Source organism: Dicentrarchus labrax, unplaced genomic scaffold, assembly GCF_905237075.1.
Source record: "Dicentrarchus labrax unplaced genomic scaffold, dlabrax2021, whole genome shotgun sequence".
Classification (NCBI taxonomy): domain Eukaryota; kingdom Metazoa; phylum Chordata; class Actinopteri; family Moronidae; genus Dicentrarchus; species Dicentrarchus labrax.
In genome coordinates, this window is record NW_026136715.1 from 6,506,423 (window position 1) to 6,517,736 (window position 11,314).

Here is an 11,314-nt window from a genome sequence, read left to right on the forward strand (position 1 = left end):
TCAGCTGGAATGTCCCCAGTTTCTATAGAGGTAGAAGCTTAGTGAAAAACCAGACAGGTATTTTGAACAGAAAACAAGTCCAGACTCATTCACTGATGAGGCTGCAGTGCACCATTATAAAGAAAATGGGAGTGTTTTGGGAGCTTTTGTATTTGTAGTCTCACCAAGAGAACACAGTCCTGGCAGAGAAAATGTTGCAAATTCTGCAAATGTGACTACTAATGCAGCCAAACATAATGAAACAATGCCTCGTATAACAACTCAGTGTGTTTAATCCCCATGGCAACAGTAGCGATGTGTTTTCCTGACGGTTCGTACTCAAGAAAATAAAATAACTAATATGGTGTTGTGCACTGCAGTGATGGTACTGACTAGCTATTCACGCTCCAGTGATATTCAGATAAGGTGCAATGTTGCAGCGAAACTGAGCGTTTTCAATGATTCCTGCTGTGATGCCATCCCCCCACTGTTATTACTGCACGTTCCATTACACCATGTCAGTGAGAGAAGTACATAAACACCGGGTACTGTCTCACACTTGAATGGGAGAATTATCCAGCTCACTCATGGCCCAACACATTCATTTTGGGAAGCAACTTTTGACATGTTGCACACACTGCGTTTGAGTGCTGTTTGAGTGTTTAGTTTTTACGATGAGCAGTCATGTAGAAGTGGTCACTAGATGGCACTGGAGAGCTCTGACCCTAAATTTGCGTTTAAGGGGGGAAAAAGTTTCTCATGAGTTGAATTCTATTTAATCAGTAGCAGGGAATGAATATATATTGACACCTTTAGTTAAAGTGGTTGTAATCAATAGTTCCTCTCAGCTCTACAGAGCTTTATAGCTTCCTTCAGCTTATTATTTTGTTTTTCCTGCCTTACTGTTTTGGTTAACTTTTACCGCTTTTATAGTGTTTTCAAGGAAAAAGCTCTGAAAAGCTAAGGTAAACCTGTAGACCCTTAAGTACAAAGTATCAAGTATCAAAAGTGAGTGATGACTCATTAGGGAGCAGAATGCCTCCCATCAGAGTGTTATATTATTGATTTATTATTACTGATGAAAATAATTTGCAATAATAGCTGTCAAATAAATGCAGTGGAGTAAAAACTACAATATGTAGGCTACCTCTGAAATGTAGGGAATTTGGAAATAATAATACAGTACTTCAGTGTATGTATTTGTTACTTTTCTCCTTGGTAAAAGTTCTAGATATATTTCTAAAGCCCTTTCATTCACAGTATTAACAGTATTTGCTAAGAAACATCATGACCCAGGATCACTGAGTATTGCACATGAAAGTCCAAATGACAACAAAAGACTCCCTTAGGAATTGTGGGAAGGAGGAAGCAGTGTCTCTGAAACTGCCTAAAATGGTTCACTTTCAAGGCCTCTTCATTCTGTGTTGTTTGATCAATTTTAATGAACACAGAAGTGAAAAGAATAACTTTTAAAAAGTGATTTTTAAAAAAATGTTGGACATTCAGGTAATTGCATCTCCTGGCTGCTGCCAGTAGTTGGAATTGTGGAATTTGATTATGATTCAGACTTTATTATTTATTATTTTGTTTTTTTACAGTGACAGTGATTCTCAATAAGACCTAATCACATTGCACCATATTTGTCTAGAGCTCACACAAATCATATTCACACAGGGCCTCCGTTATTTTCCATGGGAGAGACAGGCCATTTGTATTCTGGGTGTGACATCTCAAATCTGCATCCAAATGGGGAATGAAATATTTATGCTGCAAAATGATGGCACTCTTCATTGTCAAATTGCTTGAACATAAAAGTGCATTAGAGGGTAGGAGCATTCCTGCCCAGGCAAGTCGGAACAGAATCAGCCAATGAGGCGTCAGAGAGGGGGAGAAAGAGATGAGGGGAGCATCAAGGTAGGGAGACAACCTCTGGGCGGCCTCGGGCTATAGAGCCTGCAGACAGGGCCGACACCCAGGAATCTCACACAAAAACATTCAAATTGCACTAAATGTCTTCTTCTGAAGCAAATACCATAATTTAAAAATGAAAAAGCAGCTTTGTGTCATTATTCAAAGATGGGATTATTGTTTGTTTTGAGCCCTTACGGAAGCAGACGCGTAGAAGATAGCATATACAATAAAGCATGCTCATAGTGCAGCATGTTTCATGCAATATGAATAAAGCATAAGCATCTGTAACAGCTGTGATATATTTATGTAACATTTACGTGTGTCATTAGTGAACACATTTCTGAATTAGTGTTACAGCCCAACATACTGTAATTTGCATTTTAATGTAGATGCAGATTGATGCAAATTTCTGCAATGATGGTTCACTCCTACATCATACAGGAGTTATCTAACAGCTTTTATCCTGTAAATTAAATTTTGGTTAAAATGATCAGTTTCATTTGTAAAAGTGATTTTATCACTTCAATCAAATGGCAGAAGTGGAAAGTAGTAGACGTCCAGGGTTAGCACCTAACACTGTAATCATAACCATAAATGATTTTGTAAGTCTTTTGTTTTAAAATTTAATTTATGACCTTGTTACATTAACCACAAAGCTGTTTTTAATGATTATTGTTCAGGTGTGAATTTAATAAAAAAAACATGTCATGTGAATGTCGTGGATTATGTCAAATACAGTACCGTGTTTCACATTTTGGCACTGTTGTGCTTTTGTAAAACATACTGATTACAGTGGAAATGACATGCATCACAGAGGCTTTCTAGAAATTCCTCACAGTGATGTGTTTCAACGGAGCCTCCACTGCTGCCTTCAGGGAGTATAATGCTGAAATTCAGCACCTCTTCATTCAACAAATCTCTGTCTCGGGCTCAGCCCTCACCCCATCTCGGAATGACTGTGTTTCCTCACCAGTAACCTTGCGTGTTCATTCCAGCAAAAGATGGAGGTGCAGGTTTTTAGAAACCTCAGGCCTGAATGCACTGTTGACCAACCTGTCAACTTTAAGGTATGCCTCTCACTGGGACACAAAATACAATATTCGACTAAAAAGAACAACATTTTTAAGTTGTTTTATTCTGAACAGCAGTACCCTTAAAACAGAAATCTGAGATCTGAGGCACAGTCATAAACCAGCAGCAATCAAATCTACTCAGCAGAACTTGTTAAACTGGCGAACACGCTTTGTGGACTGCTTGTTGTCATAGTGCTTGATGTTTACACTTTTTGAGATATTGCTTTAGTAATATCAATAAAAAAATTCTAAACACAATGCTTTTTTTGTGAATATGAGCTGCACCTTAGCACCAGGGCTTTTGATCTCATTTGAGGCAGCTTCCCAAAAACAGCACACACCTTTATCAGAGACTTCAAGAAGACATCAGTTGATGCACAATGATATGTGCTGCCAGTGTGTCTAGTAAGTATAGCTTGGAAAAGAAAATAAATTGGTTTTATTACGTATTTATTTGCATATACATTTGAAAAAATTGGTTCAGACAGTTCACAGCGCGAGGCTACATAGTCAGTGGACCTAAAAAAAATCTCCTGCAGTCTTTTTCTGTGTGGTTAGTAAGCCAGACATGAGGCTGCCTTCGAGCAGAGTGTTTTTAGAGGCTCGTTTTTCAGCTGTCACCTTCCAGAGGTCCAAAAGATTACCTCGAACAAGTCACACTGTCCAGAGCTATCTGGCCCACACAGAACACAGAGGTAAAGCACTGTCTGTCTCTAGAGAACAACAGCTCATAACTCAAAGATATTGGTGTCCTTGTCAATAAAATCACATATAAAGAAGATTGGGCTCAAATGAATGTGCTCTCGAGAGAAATATCTTGTCAGGTGAAGCTTGGTGCACCTCAGGAATGTGTCTGTTCCTCCTCTCCCATCCCCCCCAACCCTGCCATTGTGAGGGGTGAAAGGAATGCTTTTCAAAAAGAAAAAGTCGCTCCTTTCACAGTGAAGGATGTCGGGTGTCGCCCAATTTTTCATTTAAGGCTGAAAAGAGGATACTTCCAGCTAGAGAACAGAGCTGCAAAGTTTCTTGTTAATAAAATGTATGTGTTAGGATTGTTTTCTGCCAGAAAACAAAGTACACTGCGTGTTGTACAGATGGCAGTTCAGTTAACAGCACAGTTATTTTGAGATATTTTGATAATATATTACAGTGTGGATTTTAGTGGTTGTAGGGCTTAATGATTCTCTGGAGGAAGAATATAAACCGATTTAACAAACTGCAAAGGCAAAATTTCTTCTTGTCACAGTTGCAAATTATCATTCAAATATTTTACGAAAATGGGTTTGAAGGGCTTCTGAAATGCTTTAGAGATGCTCTGGCCTAATGAAGAATGTGGTTTACCCTAGAGAGCGAGACAGAAATGAGCAAATTATAGCAGAGACTCATCAAATAATGAAAACAAGGCTCTTATTAGGTGAATATTACATGAAACTCCTTTATTTCATTTGTAAGTTTATGCCTTCCTTAGAGTCTTTCCTTGAAGTGCATAAGATGTTGTGTCTGTTAGAGAGATTAAAGTAACTGACGATTTTACTAAAACCGCTGTAAGGTCACAGCCGTTTTGGCAATACTACCTTTACTTTGATTCTAGTGTCTGTGTTTATTATATATTTTTCTTCATTTTCGGCATTACAACCATGCCACATTGCAGGGTGTGGCAGCTTTTTATGGCTGAAAAAGGGTGGTCCTTCTCAGGTGCCTGAATCTTATTGGTCGGCACAGTCCTCTAAAACACCAATACCTGAATGAGGTGGAGAAAAAAGTCAGAGAGGAGACAGATAGCACATTGTCGGTTGTACCTTCAGTACCTTGTGAAGATTGCTTTGAGCATTTTTGTAGTTTGATTTGCATTGCATTCACACAGTCGCTGGGGAACTAAAGAAGCAAATAAGGTGAGTAATGCATTTTAAGCAAGGTAAGGCATTCATCTATGCACAGAAAGTCTAATCTTGAAAAAACTTCAGACAGTAGATTTGTCTAGACCTACAACAATAACTAATAGTCACAAAATTAAGTAAGTAAGTAAACTTACAAAAGTACTTGTGGCAAATTTATTAGGATGATAAGATCACCTGGAGAAATCATGTACGTAGAAGCAACATTTGTTTTTAAGATTCAGCAGGACCAACAGATTTTTGGGCGTAGGAAGGTGGCAGTTGTGTTTAAAAGTGTGCGAATGTAAGTGCATGAAAGAGGGGAAAGTATTACTATTAGAAAGCTTCAGGTGTTGCTCGTGTTGAGTTGGTGTGTTTCCCTAGGAGCATGACTCTGAGGCAGACAGATTGCGAGACTGGCCGGGGTGTCTGGTGGCAGAGGTGGGCTCGAGAAGGGCTGTGGTGGGGTTGCATCACTGATGACTAAACAGTCATTCAGTTCAGGCCTGTGATAACGTGCCAGAGCCCAGGATTTCAACAGAAGCCTGAAAGCCTGGAGCCACAGAGCAGGACAGGCCTGGTCTCGCTCAGGCTCAGGCTCAAACTTAAACTCAAGAAAAGGGAGAGGCCAACATCCAATTCCTGCTGCACTCATTGCCACCCCCTCAACCTCGGAGGCCTCCTTATAAATCATACATTCCCAATCGCTCTGCACCAGGTGCCAGGGTCGGCCTCCATCCTGAAGCTTAACATTGAAAGTAAAGCTTAAACCCTCAAAGTTAGCACTCTGTGTTCCTGCAATAAACTCACTTATTGTGGTGCATCGCCTGGGGAAAACTGGCATGAATCAGAATCACAACGATAATCTAACATTGGAAATAAAGAAGGAGTTGTGTATATTTGTGTCTTCTTTTTCAGACACTTTCTGCAAGAATATTCCATGTGTTCTATCCTTCATTCCACCGGAGTCTGTATCTGTATTTAACCAGATTTCAGTGGTGTGAAGTGTAAGAGACATGGGGATACGGCTCCACAGGCTAACAGTCACAACACCAGAAGGCACAAGTCAAAGAAATCTGTTTATTTCATTTTGACTGCGTTTTGAACATTGGAAACTATACATTTTTTGCAAGATCATACTGTTTGTTTGATTATTTGATCGTATAATAGTATATTGTATGTACTTTTCCTGCAATATATATTTCAAAATATGTTGTGTAAGATGATGTACTGAGCAACAAAGTAATATGAATAAATTTCTTGACCTTGTGCCCACTGTTTCTTTTTTTCTACAAGTGCAACATCTCAAATCATTACAAAGCCATTATACCACCCACACCCAACTTCCTGTGGTTCTCAGCCCCAGAGCATGATGGTTTTTTTTCATTAGTCAACGTGGAGAATTTGAGACTCAGCCCACACAAACAACCTTTACTGTTTGGCAAATGAAGCTTATTAACAATTTAAAACATGCCCTCACTGTAGCCCACACAATATTGTCATTAAACATGTTTCTCCCTGCTAGAGAGATGCATCTCAACTACTCCAGCATACTTATCTCCAGTAATGCACATCAAAGGCAAAGAAACATTATGGTCTTTGCTGTTTTCCTTTTCCATATTTCAATATTACAACCATTATGATTTTACATGCATCACCCTCTTTGTAATGTTGGTGTGTGGTCTTGATAAAGCTTTAAAGTTCAATAGAATTTTCAATGTCCCTTCATTCCTGGGGTCTCTTTTGTTTTTGTCTCCTGACAATCATTCTTTTTGAAATGTGAAATCATTATAATACCACAGAGCAAAGCAACATATTTTTGGCCCATGGTTATGCATGTGGGTACACTCACATAAATAGAAATGAACCCTCCAAGTCTCAAAGGCAAGGGATGAACCTTACTGAAGTTACTCAACAATGTCAAGCTTTTAAGTGCATGACCACAACACAAAGAGTACAACACAGAGTAGTAGTAGTAGAGTCGAGGGTTAGGAGTAGAAAATGTCCAAGCTGAGACACTCAGAAGATGTTGTGTGGTCTGGTTAATCTGCAACAGATGTGTATGTTACACTATAAACTCAGCTTTGTTACCTAAAACCACTTTCACACACATTTATGTAATATATATAATATAATTTGCAATACTGATATTATACTAAAATATTTATATTATTTTTCATGAATATATTCATATCATCACATTATTGTGAGGTCAACTGTCAGAAGATTAATCAATGGCAGTTTTGACAATGGCTCATATAATTGCAGATGTTTTTCCTATCACTTGCAAATTAAGGATAAAAATATATATATTGCAACCATGAACATATTCTCAGTGGCATGAATATATTTTGCCTGTTCCAAAACAAGAACATTGCCAAAAATGTAGTTGCATTGTTTACATTTTAAACAAATTCTAGATTATTAGGCAGTTTTGAAAATAAACTTATATAATATATTGTTAGCAGCTTGCATTTGCCCATACTACTTCAGCTGACATGAAAGTCTGGAAAATCTGTCGCTTTTTCATCTTTCTACTTCTGAGATCAACACTCGGAGAGGACACAGGTGAGAGCAAATGTTCCTACAGCAGGTGCAGTTACATCAGCAGACAGCATGTTACATGAATTCAAAAGAAAAAACTCACAGTGAGACTGGATTTGCTGATTGTTCTGTTCTCTGTTGTAAAATGTTGATTATTCAGTTTCTATTCTCTGCAGCTGAGGAGGGTAACATGACAGCTTCCCGCCACACAAACAGCACTTGCTAATTGAGAGCACAGGCGTGCTGCAGAAATGTTGTGTAGTGTCAGCATTATGCTTAGTGGAATTTACAGTGTACTGTATAACGGTCATGCCTTCATCACTTATGTGTTATGGATATTTAGTGGCAGAAGACATTGGTGTTCATCAGCTGGAGCGCTTAGTGGAGTTGCTGACGTCTAAAGAGTGTGAGGACCTTCTGTTCGCCCTCTCTCACCCAGAGGAGAACATCTTCCAGCATCTTGAGCGCCTCTCACCAGGAAAAAAACAACTAAATGTCAAGCCTCGAGCCAAGAGAGACACCTCTTCTGCTGCGGGTTTGTACGCATCATGATCTGAAACACATCTAACCTTTGACCGGAGGCACTTTAGTCCACAGAGATCATACATGTCTAATGACTTGTATTTTACTGTTTGCAATTTTACTAGCATTTCAATTTTATGTAACTTTATACTTCTACTCCATTACATCTCAGAGACAAATTTTGTACTTTTTACTCCACTAACGTTACATTTGTCTGACAGCTTTAGCTAACGTTACTATCTACTTTGCAGATTATTTTTCATTCCCTTCCAGTTAAAAACATATACCAATTTGGTTATTTTGAATTTGAATTTTTCTGATAAACTAAAAGATTAACGTTAAATGTTCCTTTGTGGGTTGAGAAAATTCCCCTACTTCTTAAGCTAAATAAACATTAACACAGAAAATTTTTAGCAGGAGAATGCTGAAAACAGGGCTGTTTTTCTGAGTTTACAAAGAGTTGACTTTTTACTGTACATTTTGCTGATAATACTTTCATACTTTTACCTAACCCCACTTTGCTTTACTTGTAGCATGTAAAGAACTGAATACTTCTTCCCTCACTGCTGAAATTATTTCTCCTGTCGACAATGATAATTGTCCCCTCTTAAAGCAATTTCGGTGTGTGTGTGTGATGGGGGACAAAATCCACAGTCCTTCTTCTGTGCAAATTGCATAATGTTCAGCTGAAGTTATTTATGAGGCCTTAACAGTCTGCGATAAGTGGGTGTCTTTCAAAAGTTACAAAAATGCCGTCTCTGTGCTGCTCTCCTTTCACTGCAGCTCAGCAAGGAAACATTGTCTGGCATAACACAAAGAGGTAACCTTTTACTATACTAAAAAGATTATGATTTGACTACTGAAGCGTCATATTCACTTCAGCTGACTATTAGTATGCATTTTGCACAACAAGAGGACAGTGGATTTTGTCCCCCATCGCTTACACTGAAAATATCTAATATGATCTAAGATATAATTGGTAAATTGTGAACCAATCCTTTAAGAGTTACAGGCTGTAAGCTGCAATAAAGTGGAAATGAAGAAAAGTCCACCCTGAGACCTGTCTGTTTCTCACACGTCCAGCTCAGCTTGGGGAGTTCCTGGCAGTAAGCTGACTGTCAGAGACCTGTCTGTCTGAGGACCATATGTTTTATGTTTACTAGATAGTGAAGCTCAGTGCCGGACGGCCCTGACAGACTGGCTGCTGAGGTACGGCAAGCAGACCTACTACGACAGGCTTTCTCGCGCCTTGCAGCACATCGGCAGAACAGATATTGCCATTGGTGAGAGACAAATGGACAGAAAGAGCATGTGTTCACTGAATATTATGTGTGGTGCAACTAAGGTAATGGGTTAGAATAAATACAAGTAATAATAGTTAATTTTTATGTACAGTACAGTGTTTGTCATAGCAGCAGATGTCATGAGGAGACATCTCAGCATGTCCCTTGACAAAAGGAAATTGGAACAAAGCCTAATTTGGGTACATGGCGGTGTACTTTCAAAAATTGGTTTATTTCGGTCAAGAAGGCCTCCTCAAGACTTGAACAACAGCGCGTAATTGCTTCATTACTTTGAGATTCATTTTAATTGGAACCTCAAAAGTGGCATATTTTGCACAGTGCCAGTCTCTGGCATGTGTTGCAGTCCAGTGTACACACAACTCCACAGCCGAGTGGCGTTGGATAGAAGGAGGTGTAAATGATCTGACAGAGGACTCAGTGGAGCTGACACCAGCCACAGAACAAACCATCTGCTCCTTTCATCATCAGCTTTGGAGAAAGAAAAAAAAGACAAGGAGAGGATGGGAAGAGATGAGCTATAGGACGGGGGGGGGGTAGCTTTGATGAAAAACTATGTGGATGCAGAATTCAGCAATTATCGTACACTTGATTGCAGTTCTGAAGAGATCTACTCGTACGTAGAAACTTGAATGGTTAATTCATTTTTTTTCAGAAAATGAAGGACAACAGTTGCTCTCCTGCCAAAACAAATTTTTTTCAGGGCAAGAAAGCAACAATTAAAGTCAAATTGACAATCTTTTATAGGATGAAATACATACACGTTTTGCATGCGAATGACAAAGAAATACTTTTAGACTGTCTCTGTGCTGTGTGTTTTTACAGAAGTGGGGAAGAACATCAACCAGGACAAAGCCTTGAGCCTGAAACGCTTTGTTGAAGGCTATCACAAATATGTCAACTCTTTAAACTTCCCACCAGTAAAATTGGAAACAGAGGACCACCAGAAGGAAGATCAGAGGGTCAGAAAAAGACAAGGTAATTTCCTAAAGCTTGAAAGAGTCACATTGGTTTGGTACACTATAAAATAGAATTAGTGATGGAGAGCTGAGTCTTAACATGTGTGGCCACGCTAAGCCCCTAATAGCTTCGGCTATTGATGTCAAGTGGAGATTTTTGGGTTATCCCTCTGGAGACTGTCTGAATGACAAATGATATAATGTTTCACCAAACCCTGAATCTATTAAGTGTTTAGATGAGATGCCGGATTAGATTTGGTGGCCGTGGGCATGCTTCCAACTCATTACTTTCTCAACATCAACACTCTCACTATACGAGGAGTATTTCCCAGGATACCTAGAAATTCAAAAATGTAATTATCACCTGTCCATTTTTTAAAAAATCCTCCCTGGTACTTCATTCAAGTTAAAACTTGTCAAAAATGCTCCCGCAGTCCTTTGAGGTAGTAAGTGTGTTTATCCTGTTTGTGCTTGTGTGTGTGTGTGTGTGTGTGTGTGTGTGTGTGTGTGTGTGTCTGTTAGTACGGGATCTGACATGGCGTGACCTGGATCTGATTGTAGAGCGAGCTCCTGTCCCTCTGTACCAGAAGGGGCCTTTGGATGTAGCTCTGCCACTTTTGTATGGCATCCTGCTGGGCTTCGGAGGTACCTTGCTCGCAGGCATCTCTATACTTCTCATCATCATCCGCATCTCTCGTAGAAACCAGCACAGCCGTCACCCCAGGGTCACCAGCAGCTCCTGCAGTAAGCTCATGGCTGGAGATGTAATGTTGGAAGATGCAGCTTCTGCGAGGTCAGAGGCTGCCCAATAGCCAGCTCAGGGGATGAAATTGTTAAATAAAAAGTCTGCATCACACCTAACATTTGTGCATACTCTTTCTGTTTGTTTTTTTATGGAGGATTTAAAATGGCAAAATCGTCCAATCTCTTTGTCCACAATCGTCACCGGAACCAATAGAGAAACCCACTATCGATTCTACCACACCACAACTAATTATGACAAATATGACAAAAATAATTCTGTTTCAGATAAAGTAATTATCCATGCTGTGTATTGCTAGACTGGTAAGCATTATTGTCTTGCCAGTGGGTAGATGACTAGTGTGTGACAGATGCGCTGGAACCCAGCCCTCACACCAAAGGTTGTTCCG

General features: G+C 39.4%; 1 protein-coding gene across 3 annotated transcripts; it reads left to right on the forward strand.

The window, feature by feature from the left end:
- The first annotated feature begins 4,736 nt into the window (after nt 1-4,736).
- LOC127377780 (transmembrane and death domain protein 1-like) lies at nt 4,737-11,024 on the forward strand. Of its 3 annotated transcripts, none has more exons than XM_051425978.1 (5): nt 4,737-7,405; nt 7,725-7,916; nt 9,067-9,186; nt 10,030-10,182; nt 10,686-11,024. In XM_051425978.1, the coding sequence occupies exons 1-5, from the start codon at nt 7,336-7,338 to the stop codon at nt 10,973-10,975; spliced, it is 825 nt and encodes a 274-aa protein (XP_051281938.1). In that variant the 5' UTR covers nt 4,737-7,335; the 3' UTR covers nt 10,976-11,024. The 3 variants fall into 3 exon arrangements, with proteins under 3 accessions (XP_051281938.1, XP_051281940.1, XP_051281939.1); XM_051425980.1 differs by having other exon boundaries at nt 10,864-11,024; XM_051425979.1 differs by lacking the exon at nt 4,737-7,405 and having other exon boundaries at nt 7,861-7,920.
- Nucleotides 11,025-11,314: the final 290 nt, after the last annotated feature.

Coding starts and splice junctions, on each gene's coding strand:
- LOC127377780 (XM_051425978.1), top strand. CDS start 7,336: ATGAAAGTCTGGAAAATCTGTCGCTTTTTCATCTTTCTACTTCTGAGA. Junction 9,187..10,029: donor CAGAACAGATATTGCCATTG/GTGAGAGACAAA, acceptor GTGTTTTTACAG/AAGTGGGGAAGAACATCAAC. Junction 10,183..10,685: donor GAGGGTCAGAAAAAGACAAG/GTAATTTCCTAA, acceptor TGTGTCTGTTAG/TACGGGATCTGACATGGCGT.